We start from the raw sequence: 21504 nt of genomic DNA, 5'->3' as shown, positions 1-21504 counted from the left end.
TGCATTATTATGTAGGGTGTTACTTTGGGCATCCAGCGTTTTTTTGCAGGGACACCCAGCACCCTAGGTGAAAGGGCTAAATTGCCCTTCACCTATTTAATATATAAAGGAACAGTGACTCATTCGTACGAGTCACTTCCGTTCTCCTCCGTGCCGTTTTGCTTCTGCTTTTGCTTCGTCTTCTTCCTTTTCCTTTTCTGCTTCGTCTTCTTACTCTTCCTCTAGTTGTTCCTTTGCTTCTTCTTTCTTCTTTGTTTTTGTTTGCTTCTTCTCACGCACGTTTTTGCTTCCTCTCTTGCGTGTCGCTTCTGCTTCATCTTCTTTGTTGCTGCTTGGTGTTGGTTGCTGCTTGTTCTTGTTGGCTTCGTCTTCTTCTAGGTAAGTTATCCTTTTCGTATGAATGTGTTGTTTGATTCATTGCTTTGTATTCATCTACTTCTCACACATTTTTGGTTGATTCATTGCTTTGTATTGAATGAATGTGTTGGTTTGTTGTTGTCTGAAGTGCATCAATGGTGGAAACATATTTTTTTTTCGAAAAAGAAACCATATGGATTTTTTTAAAATTGAAAATAAAAATTTATAAATTTTTTTAAATTGTTTTGTAGTGTGGTTATATTTTGTGAAATTTGATAATGTAGTGATTTTTTTTATTATGTATGAGCTTATTTGATCACTCTTCCCTTTTATATTATGCTGTGTGGGGATTATTTTTGTGATTTATTTGTTACGTATATTAATATAAGATTATAGTAGATTAGATTAGATTAGATTTCCAAAACTAAGACTAAGATTAGATTAGATTAGATTTTCAAAACTAAGATTAGATTAGTTTGGCCAAAATATTAAATTAAAATATTGAAATATTATAATTTTTTAACTTAAAAAGAAATTGAAAAAAATATTTAAATTCACTAGTTATGAAAAATATTGAAATCAGAAAAAAATTTAAAATAATTTAAATTTTTTTAGTTATAAAAATAATTCAAACAAAAAATTTAAATAATTTAAATTTGTTATACAAACTATTGAAAAAAATATTTTAAATGTATAAAAAATTTGTAAATTATAAAAAATGATTGAAATAAAATTTAAAATATATTAAAGTTGTTAGTTATAAAAAATATCGACACAGAAATTTAAAAGATTTTAAAATTGTTAGTTAGTTTTAAAAAATTGATTGAAATGAAAATTTTGACGAAACCAAAATTTGAAATTTAAAATATGATTGAAATAAATTTTAGAATATATTAAATTTGTTAGTTATAAAAAATATTGAAACCAAAATTTAAAATATATTAAGATTGTTAGTTTTAATAAATGATTGAAAGTAAATTTTAAAATATATTAAATTTGATAGTTATAAAAAATATTGAAACCGAAATTAAAAAATTTTAAAATAATTTAATTTCATTTTGTTAGTTTTATAAAATATTTGAACAAACATTGAAAATAATTTAATTTGGTTAGTTTTACAAAAATTTGAAACAAATATTTAAAATAATTTAAAATTGTTAGTTAGTTTAAAACAATTGTTGAAACAAATATTTAAAATATATTAAAATTTTTAGTTAGTTTAAAACAATTGTTGAAACCAAAATTTAAATTATATTAAAATTGTTAGTTAGTTAAAAACAATTGTTGAAACCAAAATTTAAAATATATTAAAATTGTTTGTTTTCAAAAGTTATTTTAACGAAAATGTAAAAGATTTTAAAATTGTTAGTTAGTTTTAAAAACGATTGAAACAAAAATTCAAAATATTTTAACATTGTTAGTTTTAAAAAATGATTGAAACAAAAATTGAAAATAGTTTAATATTGAAAAAAATTCACAATAATTTTAAAAACATTTTGCTGATAATGATTAGAACTAGAGGTCTTGGTCGTGCTTTAGGCCGAGCAATAGGAAAAGCCCTGGGGAGGAGAGACGCGAGTGACTATGATGCCCCTAGCGGCGAAGGCCTACTACATCTGCCCGTAGTTAGCGACAACAGGAGCGTGTTGTTGAGGATCCTCCTACGACTGCAAAGGAATTGAACGAAGAGCAGCCAAAAGCACTTGTTGAAGAAGTTGTTACTAATGGTGAGGGATTTTCAGGCGGACCCCATGACACATTAGTTCTCAGAGATTTATAAAATCACATTGCTCTGAGAGTCTGGAATAGAGAAGTATGTAATTTTTTAAAAACATAAAACATGTAGTTTACAACTTTATAATTTTTTTTACATGATCGATATTATTGTTTGCAGGAACGTCCTGAGCTGAAGCTATCTTCCCATGGAAGGAAGATGGCTAAGTTCGGGAGGCCTGCTACAGAGATTGAAGGCCTTGTGGCTACCAATGGACTAAGTCCTTTGATTGCATGTTCCCTAGATATGGGCGATCGGGGACTAATGTTTGCTTTTGTGGAATGTTGACATAAGGAAACTAGTAGTTTCCATTTGCCCGTTGGAGAGGTGACTATCACCTTGGATGACGTCGCGTCATTACTACATGTGCCTATTGTAGGAGTGTTCCACAACTTCGAGCAACTTCATGTCAACGACGTTGTTGACATGTTGGTAGAATTACTCAAGGTCAGTGTTGCAGAGGCGAGAGCTGAGACGATTCAGTGTCATGGCTCTTATGTTCGACTATCATGGCTACGAGACGTGTATCATATGAAGATCGAGGCATGTCACAGGATTGTAGCAGTGCAAGCGTATTTGTTGCATCTTTTTGGATGCACACTCTTTGCTAAAAAGAGTGTCACACACATGCAAGTGGTATTCTTGGATGCACTACGTGACTTGACGCAGAGTGGGACTTACGCTTGGGCCGCTGCTGCAGTACTTGTGCACATGTATGATAATTTAAATGAGGCATCGAAGAGCACGACGAGGCAGCTTGCAGGATATATCACTCTATTATAGGTTAGTTCAGATGTTACGATTTTTTTTTCATTGGCATTGATTATTATATGTTGTTGCGTATTTTAATGAATATGTTTGCAAAATATATTTAGTGTTAGATCTACGAGCATTTCAAGTCCGTTGGTTCAGCCCTAGCTACTGAGGATTATGATGAGAGGAGACCGTGTGCGTGCAGATGGACCTTTGGCAAGGCACTGCCCGTGTCCACGTATCGCAGGCGTCTAGACAGACTGACCCTTGACGTAGTGTGCTGAATTTCGTATGGTGACCACCGTTCATTTATAGAATTTGAGGTCATCTCATTATTTTTTAGCCATCTCAAATGGGGTCCCTTGACGGTCACTCACCGACCGGAGAGGGTTGTACGACAGTTTGGATACATCCAAACTATTCTGCCACATCCTACTATGTCTTCGGTCTCTGTTGAAGAAATGGATGATAGATGGATGTAGTTCAGTGACTACATTGCACCTGTAGGGCAAATCTATGCAGTGTCTAACCAGTGTTCGTCATATTACATGGATTGGTTCTACATGATTTCACACTCATTCATGAGTCTGGCACAACCAAGGGATCCTCCTAGAGTTCCGTCGGTTTAGCAATATGACACATTTGTTGAACCAGATGTGCATCAGCAACCGGTGGCGACAGCGGCACCTAATGAGACAGACGTTGATGTGTATCATCTTTGACATGCAGTGGTAATATATTTTTTTGGTATTTGTGTTTGTTGTTTTCTTTTGTATTTTATTACTAACAATTGTTATGTTTTTTTTTTTCACTTACTAGAATGGTTTTGTAGCAATTGTTGATAAGTTGGAGAAGCTACTGAACCTGAGGATCCTGACCGAAGGAACAGAAGCCTATACTGTTGCTGAAGAATGTCTGGGCATCACAAGAAATTACATTAGCCAATCAACTATAGGTCATAGATCAAGGCGTAGGCGGCGTACGGACGGTCTTTGAAGTTGTTTTTTTTTTGCCTTATATATTTTATTTTTAATTTTTTGGATAATTTATTTATTTGGTACATTTATGTATTGACATTAACATTTGGTTAATTTATAATTTTCGTGCCTTACTTACGGACACGTTTTTAATTATGCGATATAAATTTTTGTCATTCGTTTATCGTTAATTAGCTGTTAATGTTGATTTGAGGAATAAATTAATTCATCCATAAGAAATATTGAAGCATCATAAATTGTTCTCAAAGTTGACAATACATTGTGAATTACATGCGTATGTTTAAAAAAATGAATACTACACGTACGTACTAACATAGAAATGTCTACTCAGTTATTTTAGTTCTGATAGTAACAATGCATGCCTGATGCAAAATTAAAGCATGACACAACATTGTTGTACTTGACAACACAGACAAATTTGCACGCGTCTATTTAAAAAAAATAATACAGCAGTCTCAATGAACATCTATATATACCACACCAACACTCTCAAAAATCACACATTCTTGCCCAATCCAACTTTAGAAACTAAATTTTACAAGAAACTATGGCATTTTTTTGGGAGAAACAAGCAGTCAGACCATTGTCAACTCCGGATTAGCTTTTATTTTTTCGAATGGATTGATTATTCACAATGAATCTGGTGTTTATTTCCAAAGTTCCACTCTGATACCTATTAGAGTACCTAACGATTATGGTTTTGAAACGCTAAAAAGCATAATACACAATACCCTCTAACCAGCGGTCAATATTTGGATGAAATTTACTACCGCAGCCATTCGCAGATGCAGGTAACCAATTTGACTTTCAATATATGCAATTGAAAAATGATGATAAGGTTAACACAATATTAATATGTAATAATCAATACTCGTGTGTTGGCCTGATTGAGTTATTATGTACCATTGGTAGAACATCGGATGGTCTATTGAACTTACTTCAAGCCACTATGACCCCTACTCATGATGCCTTGCTATATTACAATGGGAGGTGGAACATGTCACGCCAACACGACTTTGTGGGTTACTCGTTCACAAGAAAAAATCCAAAAAGATTTGACATTCCTTCCGAATGTACCATCGATGGATTGAAGGATATGATCAAGCAAGTTGCACCTCAAGGGATTCCCCCTTATGGTATTCATGAATCACAAACGATAAGGTGATTGTTTTTTCGACAACTAGGTCATTTTGAGTATTTAGACAAAGTTATCAAATTTGAAATTATTGAGTTGAAAACTGATGATGACATGTTAAAGGTTTTATTACAGTTTAACTACTAGAAAACAATTTGGTCCAATAGAAATTTTAGCTGTATTTAGTAAACTGGTAATCAAAATAGAAGACGACATGTCTCAGTTGCAACATGATTCAATGCAAAATTAGTATTAGTTAATTGTAGTTTTTGATGCATTTTTTGTTTGTTTCAACTATGTTGAAGTTAATGTAATGTTTAAATTCGTGTCTATTAGCTAATGAAACCGTATCTTTATTATTTTCAAAGTACTTAATTATTTCCTAACTTTTAAAAATAATGACTGAAAATAAATTATTATTTACAAAAATGTCAACAAAATTACAAATGTCAAAAAAAATAATTATTTACACGAATGTCAGTGGATATAACGTATTTTATGTTCATTGTTCACCTAAATCAACAAATTTGGTTTGCAACCTAGATAAATTTGTGTAATGTTGCATTCTGCCTATGTACGGGGTGGGGCACTGCTTTGCCTGATAATGACAATGTGTATTCCACAACAACGCCAATGGTGGTAAAGGACAATGATCTCGTAAAAAAATATGTTACATAACGGCAAACAGATTCAATGTAAGATAACCAACTACATTGTTAGCACTTATACTTTCATCATAATTATGCAATTACCTCTACAAAATGATTTCCATACACATGACCAATGCATATTACGCGATGCACAGAAGAATCTGGTGGTGACTGACTTCTAAGAGGAAAAAATGTCATGTGTCGCAACCTACCCTTCGACGGGAGGGCGACGCGAGGGCTCACGGGTGCATCTTCCATGGGAGGAAGATGTGCGGAGTCGCCACCAACGTTTATTCGAGGAAAAAGTCAGAAAAACCGGAAAGGTGTGGTCTACGAACTTTAAGTGTGAAAGATTCGGGAGTTGTATTTACGCATGGGGAAGGTATTAGCACCCCACGCGTCCGTCACAAAGGACGGCAGCCTTTAATTGAGTGTGCAAAGATGTCTTCAAATTGTTTTATTTTCCCTTTTTTACGTTTTTATGTCTTTTTATGCCTTTTTGTATTTTTTATCTTTTAGTGGTCGACAAGGGTGTTTCCCTTGCTCCTACGTATTCCTCAATTGTGATAAGGAAATCAGACCTACGTAGTTCTTTCAAAAGGGGCGAATGAAGTGATTCTTTTTACTTGGAAGGGGGTCATTTAAGGCGTTGGACCTAAAAATGATCCATTTTACTTGGTGAGAAATCTAAGGCGTTGGACCTCTAACCATCTCACGAGGTCGACAAAGGCAGGGCTTTTGCTTCTACATATCCTTTATCGAAGAGGAAATCAGACCTACGTAGTTCTCGCAAATTGTAAAGTTACATGTTGATTTTATGCTTTTGAACGGTCCAAGTTAACCGATAAAAGCAAAGAGGATCGTTTAAGGTGTTAGACCTTAAAACGGTTTTTAGTGATTTTTTGCGGACAAAGCTTGATTTGTGAGTTGATTTTAGCCTTAGTTTCACTTTGGTTATTTAGTCAATTGATCCAAGGAAACTTCCAAAGAAAAACGTCCGATTGATTTTTTTGACTATTTTATTCAAAGATATTTTGATTATTTTATTATTATTTTTCAAGATATTTTGATCATTTTATTATTATTTCGCTTTTTTTGGTTTAACCGAGATTACAGCGTGAATGATTGGTTAGATTTTGTTTTAACAGTGATTAAACGAGATTACAACGCAAATGATTGGTTGAAATTCATTTTATCATTTATTAGGTGAGAAAACGACTTAAATAAATGGTTAAAGCACGTTAAAAACGGAAGAAAAGAAAACTGAAAGTAAGCGAAATTAAAGTGAAAGTACACAAAACAAGTAGGGACCACTAAGGGTGCATAGAATGAATTGAAAGATTCGATTTCGGAAACTTATCGATTGAAGACCGAATAACGGTGAAGAATGATGAATAACAATGAAGAATTTTCACAAAATCGCTTACGGAAGCGTTACGGAAGCACTTCGACTCGATTTTTCTTTACGAAAATGTGTTTTTTGCCCAAAATAGTCGAAATGCATAGCTAAGGGGTGATGAGTATTTTTTGAAACAGCCCCCCTCCCCTATTTATTGGGAAAAAGAGAGGTGCTTGCCGCCTAGAGACTTAATGAAGAAGATTTCTAAGCGCACCCAAATTACTAAGTTCACCCCCTTTTCATATTTTACGCAAAAGTTACGGAAGCCTTACAGAAGTGTTTCGGATTTGATTTTCATCTTTATTTCTCTTCCCTTTCATCAATGTTAAGTGAAATATGCTTACCCAAGGTTTTCAGAAATTTTACGGAAGCCACGGAAGCCCCGAAAACCATTTTTCAAAAAACGTGGAGGAGCTTGCCGCCCAGTTGCTTCCTCCTTAAGCAACCCAACTTCCAAAATGTTCCGAAAGGGCCTAGACTCAAATTGCTATTTACATCCCTATCTTGATAAGTTCACCCCCCATTTTTGTGTTTTTGGCTGTTTTCTTTCCGAAATCTCATGAAACTTTACGGATTCCGTAACGACATCCATTTTCTTTCTGGAATGTTGTGAAACTTTACGGATTACACAACAATGCTCTTTTTGACTTCTGGAATGTTGCGAAACTTTACGGATTGCGAAACAATGTTTCTTTTTTACTTCCGGAATGTTGCGGAACTTTACGGATTACCTAACAATGGGGGTTAAGTACCTCGAGGCGGTCAAGTGAAGGTTGCATGCCACCAAACAATTGTCCCCGGACGAAATTAGGGTATGACAGTTGCCCTTCTTTACTTACCTTTTATCGGAGACAGGAGGAAAGTAAAGATAAGACACTGATTTCGTCCATCTCAGCCTTTTCCATAATTAATATATGATGATTCCCGAAGGCCATTCTTTGCCCATCATGGGGATTTAATTGATCTTAATTACAATAGTTCCAACCAAAACGATTTGAAATAATTGACCCCCGTCTCTCCTTCTTTTTCTCTGAACAACACAGAACAAAAAAATAACATAATATACACGTATACACATTTTTTGGTGAAGGAACCGATCGGGAAAATAACAAAAACTTTATTTTCCCCTCACCGAGGGCTCCATACTTGATAACGGAGGATGCATGAACAACGCTAGGCAATCAATTCATGGGACTCCGGACTCAATGATGGAGGATGCACGAACAACGCTAGGCAAACAATTCGTGGGGCTCCGGACTTGATGGTGGAGGATGCATGAACAGCGCTAGGCAATCAATTCATGGGGCTCCGAACTCAATGGTGGAGGATGCATGAACAACGCTAGGCAATCAATTCATGGGGCTCCGGACTTGATGGTGGAGGATGCATGAACAACGCTAGGCAATCAATTCATGGGGCTCCGGACTTGATGATGGAGGATGCATGAACAGCTCTAGGCAATCAATTTATGGGGCTCTGGACTTGATGATGGAGGATGCACGAACAGCGCTAGGCAATCAATTCATGGGGCTCCGGACTTGATGATGGAGGATGCACGAATAGCGCTAGGCAATCAATTCGTGGGGCTCTGGACTTGATGGTGGAGGATTCATGAACAGCGCTAGGTAGTCAATTCATGGGGCTCCGAACTCAGTGATGGAGGATGCATGAACAACGCTAGGCAATCAATTCATGGGGCTCCAGACTTGATGGTGGAGGATGCATGAACAGCGCTAGGCAATTAATTCATGAGGCTCCGGACTTGATGATGGAGGATGCACGAACAGCGCTAGGCAATCAATTCGTGGTGCTCCGGACTTGATTGTCTCTGGATAGTGAAAAAAAAGATGCGGGACCAAATGGTTCCCCCGCATGTCATCGGGCCCGCCGCCTCTGGATGACAAAGGTGCAGATGACCATAATTTGTCTCTACGTGTCAACGGGCTCGCTTGCCTCTGGTTGACAAAAGGTGCGGGACCCCTAACTTCACGGGTTAGTACTGATAGAGGTTGTCTGCGTGGAAGATGACGTAAATCTCCGCGTGTCAACGGGCTTGTTGGCCGCGATTGACAAAGGGTGCAGAAGACGACGTTAGTCTCTGCATGCTATCATGCATTGAGTCTTAGAGATAGCAAAAGAATGTTTATACGGATAACCACTTGGGTATTTCCACCTGCCCCCTAACTTCACGAGTTAGTGCTTGACAGAGGTTGTCTGTGCAGAAGATGACGTAAATCTCCGCGTGTCAACGGGCTTGTTGGCTGCAATTGACAAAGGGTGTAGAAGACGACGTTAGTCTTTGCATGCTATCATGCGTTGAGTCTTAGAGATAGCAAAAAAATGTTTATACGGATAACCACTTGGGTATTTCCGCCTGCCCCCTAACTTCATGGGTTAGTGCTAGATAGAGGTTGTCTGCGCTGAAGATGACGTAAATCTCTGTGTGTCAACGGGTTTGTTGGCCGCGATTGACAAAGGGTGCAGAAGACGACGTTAGTCTCTGCATGCTATCAAGCGTTGAGTCTTAAAGATAGCAAAAGAAAGTTTGCGGGTTACCATCAGGTGTCTCCGCATGCCACCGGACTCTTGGATCACGGTAACAAAGGTGGGGTGGTCGACAAAAGCAGGGTTTTTGCTCCTACGTATCCTTAATTTGTGATGAGGAACTCAGACCTACGCAGTTCTTGATAAATGTGAGACTAAAATAGTCTCGGTGTTTTTTCACTAAAATGCGAACATGGTTTAGTAAAGAAACAAAACCTTCAACTAATCAGAGCAACATATGATTTTTTTTTTATGAAAAACAATGTGTCTATTAGGGAAGGAGAGTATGCTGATGAAATTTTCTCATAACCATAAATGAGATTTTGGATGTTAGCATTTTGTTTCTAAATGACCATTTAGAGGAAACACTGGGTCCAACAAAAATAGAAGAAAATCACTCAAAGTGTATCAATCTCACACAGGTAAGTGTTTCATCCTAATTCCGAACCATAGATATGTCATGACTTGATTTTGCAAATCATTTCCTATCAAATCAAAGATTACATGCGTGATCATGGATCAATAGGACTTTTTCTTGGGAAAAGTTTGTTTTTTTTGTAGGAAATTTGGCTTTGAGTGTTCTTTTCCTTTTCCTTTTCTTTTTTTGTTTAGTGTGAGGTGAACAAGTATCCGACGCACAGGATTTTGGTTAGCAATCAAAGGGAGAGGACCACTTTAGGTCATGGTTTCCTTTCTTTTCTTGTTTACTTGGTGACAATTCTGTATTGTTCAGATATTGTCTGGTCCAAAGACCTTTCTGCATATTTCTTCTGTTTTCTTTCGATCTTTGATCGGGAATTTTCTTTCTTTTTGCTTTCTCTCAATCTTTAATTGAGAATTTTCTCTCTTTTCTTTCTTCTGATTCTTTAGATCAGGAATTTTCTCCTTTTCTATCTTTTTTTTGTTTTCTTCTGAGGGCAAGGATTGACATTCTCACCCTGGGTCAAGGTTTATGGTAAGTTGGGATTTTGGCTCAAGGCTTGTAGAACGGCTGGACATGATATATGTTAGGGTTTGGCTAGTGGTTCGGGGATAAAGGGGATGTCCCACATTATTTCCATGATACACATGCAATAATGATGATTAGGAAATTTCATGCAAAATTGGTCATTCATGCACCCATGTGGACACTCAAGCATCAAGTTTTTATGGTCACGTGATACTAGGGTTCAGGATTCAATTTTCCTATTTAAGTAAACCCAGTATTTCCAAAACATGTTCTTTTATCAATTCATGCATTCATCCGAGTCTATTTTGGGTGTTCGGGAAAATTTTCACAGCATTCACCCTTCAGGTGCATACACATTTTTTTTCAAAAACTGGTCATGATCAGTGAATCTCTTTCAAAGAAAAGCTGGAAGTTAATTCTTTTCAAAAGCATGCTGGCTTTTCAGCCGAAAGATATATTTTGTGTTCTTGGGAATTTGTTTTTGTTTTTGTTGTTTTTTTTTTGTTTTTGTTTTTTTTAGGTATTTTGCTACCTAAACATGTGTATATTTTTGTGAGGTATTTTTGCTATATACATGCATATCCAAGGTATCTTACTACCTAAACATACATATATATGTTTTGTGAGGTATTTTTTCTATATACATGAATATCCAAGGTATCTTGCTACCTAAACATACATATATATATTTTGTGAGGTATGACTACCTTTCGAGCTTGTGCTTGTTTTATTTAAATTCCTAGGATCATGAGCAACTAGGTTTGTCCTACTATGAGTTGAGAAACAAAGGTGATCAAATAACAAGCAGAAATTTAAAAGGTACTAGGTTGCCTCCTAGTACCGCTTCTTTGACGTCTTGAGCTGGACGTGTGATGACTTGTCGGCCATGGACCTAGTACTTTGCTTACCTTTGGCTTTGGACTTGGTCGCCTATTGGTCGACCATGTGTCATAGGCAACGCTCTAACCTTTTTGTGGACGAGCTGAGGTGAACTCTAGAGGTGGTGGCGGTGTGCCTGTTGCCCGCTGTCAGCCATCCCCGGGCTGCTGTGGTGTCTCGCCCTGCGCCTGCCTGGGGGCGTAGTACTTCTTGATGAAAACTCGGTTAATGGGGCGCCTAATGACCTTGTTGGGGCGACGGGTGCTTCGTAGAACTGACAAATGCCCGTAATCAGAGCTAGAAACCCCAAGACCCTGTTGGACTTCTCCAGGTCCACAGGGTGTCTTGCGGGCGCGATCCCTGCAAACAATAGATGACATCATAAATCAGTTGAGAGAAGTGCATACTTACCTATGTCACGATGGTATGACCTTACTGGGGGGGATGGGCACCCTGTAGGACTGACAGAGGCCCGCAACCCGAGCTGGAAACCCTAGGGCCCTGTTGGGCTCCTCCGGGTCCACTGGGAGTCTTATGGGCGCGATCCCTGCAAATAGTAGATGACATCAGAAATCAGTTGAACCATATGCATGCTTACCTATGTCGGGACAGCACAGACCAACTGATACTTCCGCAGGGGGAGATCGACATTGTGGTCGTTGGACAGAATGTTGCTAAGTGGCAATGTCATCTGTATCTGTGTAAGAGTGGTCATGTTGGTGCGCATGATCCACACTCGTCTTTTTGCAGCGGCACGGGTGAAATCTTGCCCTGGTATGCATAGTAGTTGCGTGATAGCCTCCCTTTCTGGTTGTGCTCGCACAGTTGGTCGCCCTCCAATATCAGGGGGTGGGCCAGGAGCTGATAAAAGGAAACTACTGGCCCCTTAACCGAGAGCACAAGTCTCAGTTAAGCATTAAGGGCAGAGGACCTTAAGTTCTCTTAAGGTGCGGATGTGGAGCCCACTGAAACTGAGGACACGTAGCCCTCTAAAGCCGGGGGCGTGTCACCCTTTGAAGGCGAGGGCGTCCAGCCCTCTGAAAGCAAGGGCGTGCAACCCACTAAAGGAGAGGGTGTGCAGCCCTCTGAAGGCGAGGATGTGCAACCCTCTAAAGGTGAGGACGTGTAGTCCTCTAAAGGTGAGGGCGTGTAGTCCTCTAAAAAAGAGGGCGTGTAACCCTCTAAAGGAGAGAGTGTGCAGCCCTCTGAAGGCGAGGACGTGCAGCCCTCTAAAGGTGAGGATGTGTAGTCCTCTGAAGATGAGGGCGTGTAGCCCTCTGAAGGCGAGGGCATGTAGCCCTCTGAATGTGAGGACGCATAGTCCTCTGAGGGCATGCATGTAGCCCTCTGAAGGTGAGGACGTGTAGCCCTCTGAAGGCGAGGGCGTGCAGCCCTTTGATGGCAAGGACGTGTAGTCCTTTGATGGCGATGATGTGTAGTCCTCTGAAGGTGAGGACGTGTAGTCCTCGGAAGGTGAGGGTACTAGTACCCAAGGGTCCACCCTTTTGAGAAAGCAAGAGATTGACTCATTGAGAGGGCCGGTCATCCCAAATTCCAAAAGATGGGACATTAGGTGTAGGAAATCTACGCAGTTAACATGATTTTTAGGGATGCAGATGTATGCAACCTTTGAAATTTGGTAAATGTGGACTTCATATGAAACAATGCAATGCAACGGAAAGTTGTACAATGTTCATGACATTCTTTCCCTATTTTGTGATTTTGATTTTGATTTAACTTTTTTGGAAAACACAGATTGACTGTCCTTTTGAAAGAGGTGATAATTCATGCAACCTTATCCTATCTTTTGCAAATCTCTCCGGAAACTCCCTCAGAGTGTATGTTCTGTTTGATTTAGTCACTTGACCATTTTGGAGTGATGACAATGGAGCTTTTTGATGTTTAATCAATCCATTGAAAAGACAAACTTTCCAGAATGATAAAATGAGGTCACATGAACGCCTATATTTTTACTTGAAAACACAGTCAATCAAATGCTTTTTTTATTTTTATTTTGAAACTTATTTTTGCTTTACTTATCGTTTTACGACACCCTCACCAAATGTGTAGCATGAGTAATTTCTGATTGAACGGTCTTGGAAGTCCAAACTTAGGAGCGCAGGTCGCTTGAGCAAACAGACCAATGGCTTGCACCCACATTCCGGTGAAAGTTGAATAAGCAAAGATGCGTTTGTGAGAGGATGAGGGACAAAGATATCAAATTTATCCATTTTATTTAGCATTGTAACTGTGGTTTACAATAATGGTATAAACTTGAAAATCCTGATGAGTCATTAGAGACATCTAACAATAGCTTTCAAAATTGCCCCATGTGTGGCATCTCTTGTCAATGTCAGGATTTACATGCGATTCTCCTTAAATTTCAGCCAGCCCGCATCAATTAGACCTTGCACCTTACACTTCAGGGCCCTACAATGCTCAATGGAACGCCTCGGGGCTTCTCCATGACAAGCACACGTTGCGTTCGAGTCGTATTCTCGGAGAAATGGAGGTTGATGAACCTTGGCTGGGGTTATGGCTACCATTGAATTATCAAGTAGATATGGGAGCAAGTCAGCATAGGACACCGGAATTGGGGTGAATTCTATAGGCTTTTTTGCTGCAAAATTCATTTCTTGGTTAGTGTTTTTTTTTGGTGCTAAAGGTGGTGTTCGTCATTGGAAGTGCGGTAGACAGGCTTTGTGGTTGATTTAGGGATGGCCTTTGTGGATAACTGGGTGGTGGGTAAGGAGAAGGTTTGTTATTGGCTGAGTAATGACATTGTTGGGTTGGTGGGAAACTTGGTTGTATAGGAATGGCAGTCATAACATGGGTTTCTCCCTCATTCTCACCCTCTTCATTTGCCCCAGTTTTTTTGCATTTATCAAAGCATGATGATCAAATTTGCCTCTTTTTAGACCCACTTCGATCATTTCGCCAGCAAAGACCAAATCCGCAAAGCTTGAAGGTGTGTAACCCACCATTTTCCATAATAGAACACTAGTAAAATGTCTACTATCATTGTTATTATTTCTTTCTTCATCATTGAGGGAAACACTAGGGCTGCCAGATCCCTCCACCTTTGGGCGTATTCTTTGAAAGATTCGTGCCCCCTTTTTGCACATGTTTTGTAGTTGCATCGTATCCGAAGCCATTATGCTGACACTGCCTAACGAAGGCAACCATTAGGTCCTTCCAAGAATGGACTCGGGAAGGTTCCAAGTTAGTGTACCAGGTAACAGCTACCCCAGTAAGACTTTCTTGGAAGGAATGTATCAGCAATTCCTCATCTTTTGCGTATGCCCCCATCTTCCGACAATACATCTTTTGATGGTTCTTGGGGCAAGTAGTCCCCTTGTACTTGTCAAAGTCCAGCACCTTGAACTTGGGAGGGGTGATGATATTGGGTACTAGGAAAAACTCTTCTAGGTTAGCAAAGACATAATCTTGACCTTCTTCAATGGCCTTGAGCCTTTCCTCTAGATGATCCAACTTTCCCATTTTTGCCATAGCATGAGGGTTTTTACTTGTTGTGGAATGCAAGAGGTGCAGTTGTGGGTGATACTGAGGGCCCTCCAAAGTGTTTTGCAGGGGTATACCACCAACTGCTTGCCCTTCAGTGGCATATCCGAGGCAAGGCTCGAAGTCGGCTAGATTGTGGTGGGGAATTTCATGTGTCTCCCCCACGATTTAAGAGACATGTGCATGATCAGTTTGGGGTTGTTGGCTCTCAATGGGTATAGGAGTGGAGTTATTGACATTCTCATTGGGAGTGTACACCACATTGGGTGGCGTATAGTTGGGAGGCAAGCCATATGGCGGGAAGGCGTGCTCGTTTTGAATTTGCACATCATGGGGTCGTCTGTACTTCCCAAATCTTTGCCCACCATATCTGAGGCTAGATGATTCATTTGGTTGAGATCAGATGAGGGCATTGGGTTCACCTTAGCAATAGCCCTGGTAGCGGCAACTGCAACCGCATTGGCTTCCATTATCTTCTTCATGCTCATCATGGCCTCCATCATTGTGGCCATTTGCTCTTTCATGGCCTCCATGTCGGCCTTCATCTGCTTTTGCACCTCCTTTACTTCACCTATTACTCTAGCTCTAGCACGGGTTTGGTAAGGGCGCCGTAAAGCGTGTTCTTTTCTTTTTGATAACAATGATTAAGTTCTTTTTTTTCAAGGAAAGAATGCAATGAGCAATGCAACCAATGAAAAGCACGGATGTATGCGAATGATGCACAGTATTACGAATTTTTATGTAGGACATGGGGTTGAATCAATTTAGATTTTCAACATGGTCCATGACATCTTTGTCAAGGTGAAACTGGAAGTAACAAGGACATCAACAATCCAAAATGTATTTGGCAGTAGACGAAGCAGTGATGTAACTCGATCCATCTTTTGCCCCAATTTTTGCAAGATGGTTACTTCCATATTTCAACTTGACTTGATGAACCTTTTCATAAAAGCATGAGCTTGGTTCAACTCTATAATCCAAGGAATGGAAATTCTAATCGCCAATACTTCAACAACATTTCATAGGGATGAATGACTCGGGCATACTTTAAGCTATGCATGGAAAATGTAATTATGAAATTGAGATGCCCGAAGAAACATCATTTCCTAGTTAACCATGCATTAGGTACCATGTTCAATCATTTTGTTTTTAAGTGAAACGGGTTTATGATCCCAACATGGTTGGCCCATGGTACCGAATATATGCAACTAAGAATGCATCATGAATTTTCATGCTTTCCTTTTTGGTTTTTCTTTGCAGAGGAAAATGCAAGGATCATGCATGAGCGAACATGAAAACAAAAGGTATGCAGTTTGTAGAACAAAAAGTATGTTGAACGCATATGCATGATGATGCAATGACTCATGCAAAATGTGATGCTGGAATATGATAACAGACAAATGCAGGAACGATATGTTCATTATGATGCCATGAAGAGATGCTTGTGCGATGCATGATATGAATGCATTTATGGACACGAGGGCCCGGAAAATTATCTCTTCTTACTTGCGCATTTAGGGGTGCAGTGCCCCATGTGTGCAGTTTAAGAAGGTGATATGGATCTTCCGGCTTCCCATGACAAAAGATGAAACCAACATACAACGCGTGCGTGATGACATGATGTAGACGCGCAAAAGCATAACACGGGGATGCACATAGTACAACAATATCCACAAATAATTACAAGCAAAGGCGTACATGACATTTAGGACTACATGCATGGCAGTGTTTAAAACGGCACGCAGCGTGTTTGCTCCGTGCCCTTATTTTAGGGACCTACACGGGAGGAACCAAAAGACCTTTTAATGATAATTCCCAAGGTGGTCATTTCTCTCTTGATGGTCTCTAGAGGTATCATCCCCTTCAAAGAACATATTGCGGCAGTAGGGACTACTAGCAACAATATGTTATCAAAAAGAAAAACTCTAGATGAGGGTTCACTGTAATCAAGTAAGTCAGAGACCTAGCATGACCACAGATTCACCTCCCCTCCTTATGTTCCCATGGACCCGGGTATAGGGCCCCTTTTCAACTCACCGTGTGTGCAAATAGTGTTGGTGTTTGTGTGCATCAAATGAATAAATATTTACCTCATGCATACATTTTAAAACACACTAAAAGCATCAAAAGAGTTTATATATACAAGAACATAAGAAAAAAAGACAAAGAAAAAGAACAAAAGGGAAGTCATAGTAAGGAAAGCACACTGATTGATTGGCCTAACTCTCTAACAATAGTCCCCAGTGGAGTCGCCAACTGTCACAACCTACCCTTCGGCGGGAGGGCGACGCGAGGGCTCACGGGTGCGTCTTCCATGGGAGGAAGATGCGCGGAGTCGCTACCAATGTTTATTCGAGGAAAACGTCAGAAAAACCGGAAAGGTGTGGTCTACGAACTTTAAGTATGAAAGGTTCAGGAGTTGTATTTACGTATGGGGAAGGTATTAGCACCCCACGTGTCCGTCACAAAGGACGGCAACCTTTAATCGAGTGTGCAAAGATGTCTTCAAATTGATTTATTTTCCCTTTTTTTACGTTTTTATGTCTTTTTATGTTTTTTTGTATTTTTTATCTTTTTGTGGTCGACAAGGGTGTTTCCCTTGCTCCTACGTATTCCTCAATTGTGATAAGGAAATCAGACCTACGTAGTTCTGATGCAATCCTACCCCGCAAGGGCATTGGATAGAAAAACTCCAAGTAGATTGGGCCAGAGATGCAAGAGAAGGCCCTAGGGTTCTTATGAGCCTTAGGGTAGATTTCGGGCCCATGGGCTAAGTACGAGCCCGTTTATCTTTGTAAATATTAGATTAAGGTTTCATTATTTTTGGGCCTTGTATTTAGGGCTCCATAATGTAGGTAGGGTACCCTAGAAATATAGGATTTTTCAGCCCTTGTATTTTAGGGCACCTAGACTAGTTTTTGTATTAGGGGTAGTTTTGTAATTTCACATGCACTAAGTGGATATTTGATGTGTGTGGTTAGAAATAAATTTAATTGAATTGGTAGAAGCCCAATCCAATTAAATTTTAGAGGGGGAGGTGAGCATTTGCTTACTACACCCCATTGCCACATCATATAGTCACACTTTGTGCATGTCCTTCATGCTTTTCATGCCTCATGACACCTAAGCACACTTAGTGGAGAATCTTGGAATTGATCTTGGATTAGTGGGCTGAACCATAACTAAAATTCACTAATCATAATTAGTGAAATTTTGGCTCCAAAGTTTGGCTCCACAAATTCAATTTCAAATTCAAGTGAAATTTGAATTTCCCTCCAATTTTGTGTGACACTTAGGCTATAAATAGAGGTCATGTGTGTGCATTTTTTTCAACTTTGATCATTTGAATATTAACTTCAGATTTCAGAGCTCCTTTTGAGCACAAAATTTCGTGCTCTTCTCTCCCTCTCCCTTCATTCATCTCCTTCTTCCTCCAAGCTCTTATCCATGGCCTCCTATGGTGGTGAGCTTCTTCTAGACTCATCTTCTCCTTGAAGTGGCGTCTCCTCTCTCTCTTCCTTCTCCATTCCGCTGCCATTTATCTTCCAAGAAGCAAAGGAATCCATTGATGAAGAAGATCCTAGGCCTACAAGCTCCAATGGAGCTTGCATCATGTGGTATCAAGAGCATCTTCATCTAGGTGATGTTCTTTTGCTTCCTCTATCTTTTTGTTCGGTGAATTCGCTTTAATTCCTTGTTTTTCATCTTATTCTCCATGTATATCCTCCATTGTCTTGTGGTTTGGTGCTGTTTAGAGTAGATTCAAAAAAATAAACCGATTAAATCTTAGATCTACACTTGTTCTTGCATTTCTATGGTTCAAATTTTGTAGATCTACTCTTGAATCTTGTTTTTGTGTTGATTTTAGGTTCTATCATTTTTCATTCATAATATTCTTGTGCTGAACCTTAGATCTAAATTTTCTTCCAAAATATTGATTAGAAAAAAAAAAACACAAAAATCTAAGTGTAAATCACTTAATCCATGTTGTCTTAGAGTCATGTTTAGTCATAGTAATTGTCACATTATGTTCTAAGTTTGTGTTGAATTTTTATTTTGTTGATTGAATTCTAGATACATTTGTTCATGTATTCTTGTCATTCGTAGCCTATCTTTTGAATTTTGAGTCTAATTCATGCATGTTATTTAGTTCATAACATGTTCTAAATCAATTCCTAGAAGTAGTCTTGTTGTTGAACTCTTTTTTTTTTTTTGTTTTCTAAGTTTCCTACATGATGCCTATGATGAAGTTGAGTTGTGGTGCTGAGTTGTGGCTGGATTTGTGAATCAAAATAAGTCTTAAGCTCTCTTTAATTGTGTTATTCAAGATAATTGAGCATAAGCAAACACAAATTGTAACTATCCAAGCCTTAAGCAACATAAACACTACTCTTGATTTCTAGGTTGAAATCGCTGGTGCTGGCAGCTTGAACATAAGAACTTGTATAAATTACTGGGAATTGGTCACTACGTTTTTTGAGCTGAAACTTTTACTGAATTTTCTAAACATCTGGACCAAAATTATAAAAAAAGAACCAAGCGATTTGGATTAAAGGAAAAAATAAGAAAAATCTCACAAGTTGGCAGAAAAATCAGTGTCCAGAAAAAAAAAAAAGTGAAAGGAAAGTGTGCTTGTTGTTTTGGCTCAAAATTTGTTCTATAATTGGTGCCTATTTTATACCAATCCTAGTTCTGAAATTTCAATTGAAAATTATTGTGAAAACAAGTGCCAAAACTAGAGGTTTCTTGAGTCTTTTTTTTTTGAGTTTTTCTACTCTACTCTAGAGCCATTCTAGGTTTCTCTTTGAGTCCTAGCTTGCTCTTTTGTGCTTTTCATTGCTTTAATTGTTGAATAATCCTTGGAAATTTGTCTTGTTAAAACTCTATTGGTTTAGCTTTCATTTCATTTTTTTTTTGGTCTTTGGTTATTGCTTGTCTCTTTGTTTCCTTGGTTGTGAGTTGCCATATAAGGAATTGGAAAGGAGGATTGGTGCCATATCTTGAAGAATTTGAGTCAAGAAGAAAGGGGCCAACCACCTTAAGAGCTATTGGACTAAGAAGCACTCCAAATTGAGTGAAACACTAAAGAGAGAATAGCCACCACAATTGAGGACTTTTTTTTTTCTTTGTAATTTTGTAATTGGCAATTTGTTTTACTTTCAAATTTTGTAACAAAAAGGCCTTTCATTGGAAGTAAGTTGGGAGCCTCCGCTAGGTCTCCCTACTTCCATTTGTGTGTAATAATTTAGGCAATTTTCCCTTAGGATAGTGAGTGTTTTGTTGGGAACCTTAAATGAGGTCATCCAAACACTCTTAGGATCCGCCTAGTTTGCATTTCTTGCACTTTAATTTCTTGCTTACTTTCATAGCTTATTTCTTTTACCCTCCATTGTCAAACCACCTAGATAGCTTGCCTTTTACCAATTAGTTTTTACCTTATCTTTCACACCTCTTATAGTGTTTATTTTGGCTAGTTTCAACCATAGTTTATTTTACCTTTTGTTTTCAAACCCCCAACAAGAAAGAACCATAACTTAGGAACCAACATGAGTCTTCATTCTTCATCTAGTGTTAATGGTGAGGTTTCTACTCCTAAGGACCCCTTGTATAAGATATTAGATGAGTTGAGATCCCTTAAGTTGTGGAAAGAAAAACAAGAGAGAAAAGAAAAAGGTAAAAAAAGAGTGGAAGAAATAAGTCAAGATGAAAGAAAGAAAATAAGAGAGGAAGAAAGAAGAAAAATAATGAAAGAAATGAAAAGAGAAAAACATGTCTCCTATAGTAGTCATAACTCTTGCAAGAGCCTAAGTGAAGAACTTCATGACTATTATGAAGGAAGGCATAGGTCACATCTTAGACCTCACTCCCATAGGAGAGAAAATGAAAGAAAGCCTCAAGAGGTTAACAATAAACTCCCATACTTCCATGGGAAGGACAATGTAGAGGCTAATTTAGATTGGGAAATAAGGGTAGAGCAACAACTTAAAAGGAAGTCTACTTCAAAATCTTATGGCTCTCACTCTTATCCAAAGAAAGACCAAGGTCAAGGAATCTTAGGGGTGAGACCTTCTAAGCCCAAAGATGATAAGGGGAAGACAATAGAAAAGTAACCCCTTAAGGCTAGTAAGCAAGAGAAGACTAGCTCCATGAAGTCCTTTAAATGTCTTGGAAGAGGACACATTACTTCTCAATGCCCCACCAAGAAAACCATGATTATAAGGGGCCAAGACATTTATAGTAGCCAAGATGAGACTACTACTTCACCTTCCTCTAATAAAAGTGAAGAAGCAAAAAGGGAAGAATCTAGTGAAGAGATCTACCCCCAAGAAGAAGGACAACCTTTAATGGTTAAGGAGGAGTGTAAGGAGGTAAGTGTCTCCTCCAAGAGGTTAGCTAAGAAGGAAAGACATTTTGAAATAAAGACAAATATTAAAGAAATTTCCCCTCTTAAACAACCTCCACATTTTCTCCTTTGTAAAAAGACACTTGTTCGCATTGCCACACCTCTTAGGCTTGAGTTTATTCCTCAAGTAAAGGAGTTGTT

The 21504-nt window shown here is 38.6% G+C and overlaps 1 protein-coding gene across 1 annotated transcript; it reads left to right on the top strand.

The window, feature by feature from the left end:
* Positions 1–1862: 1862 nt before the first annotated feature.
* Positions 1863–2914, top strand: LOC114368301 (protein MAIN-LIKE 1-like). Its single transcript, XM_028325615.1, has 3 exons — positions 1863–1979; positions 2252–2332; positions 2426–2914. Exons 1-3 carry the CDS (start codon positions 1863–1865, stop codon positions 2912–2914), a joined length of 687 nt encoding a protein of 228 aa, XP_028181416.1.
* Positions 2915–21504: the final 18590 nt, after the last annotated feature.

This window comes from Glycine soja, chromosome 9 (genome assembly GCF_004193775.1).
Source record: "Glycine soja cultivar W05 chromosome 9, ASM419377v2, whole genome shotgun sequence".
NCBI lineage: Eukaryota > Viridiplantae > Streptophyta > Magnoliopsida > Fabales > Fabaceae > Glycine > Glycine soja.
The sequence above is the reverse complement of the archived record's forward strand: the minus strand, read 5'-3'. Positions and strand labels throughout refer to the sequence as shown.

Bases quoted from the DNA above. Each gene is read 5' to 3' on its own strand.
- LOC114368301 (XM_028325615.1), top strand. From the start codon at position 1,863: ATGATTAGAACTAGAGGTCTTGGTCGTGCTTTAGGCCGAGCAATAGGA. The intron at 1,980-2,251 runs GTAGTTAGCGAC...TATTGTTTGCAG, and splicing joins AAGGCCTACTACATCTGCCC to GAACGTCCTGAGCTGAAGCT. The intron at 2,333-2,425 runs GTGGCTACCAAT...TGTTGACATAAG, and splicing joins CTACAGAGATTGAAGGCCTT to GAAACTAGTAGTTTCCATTT.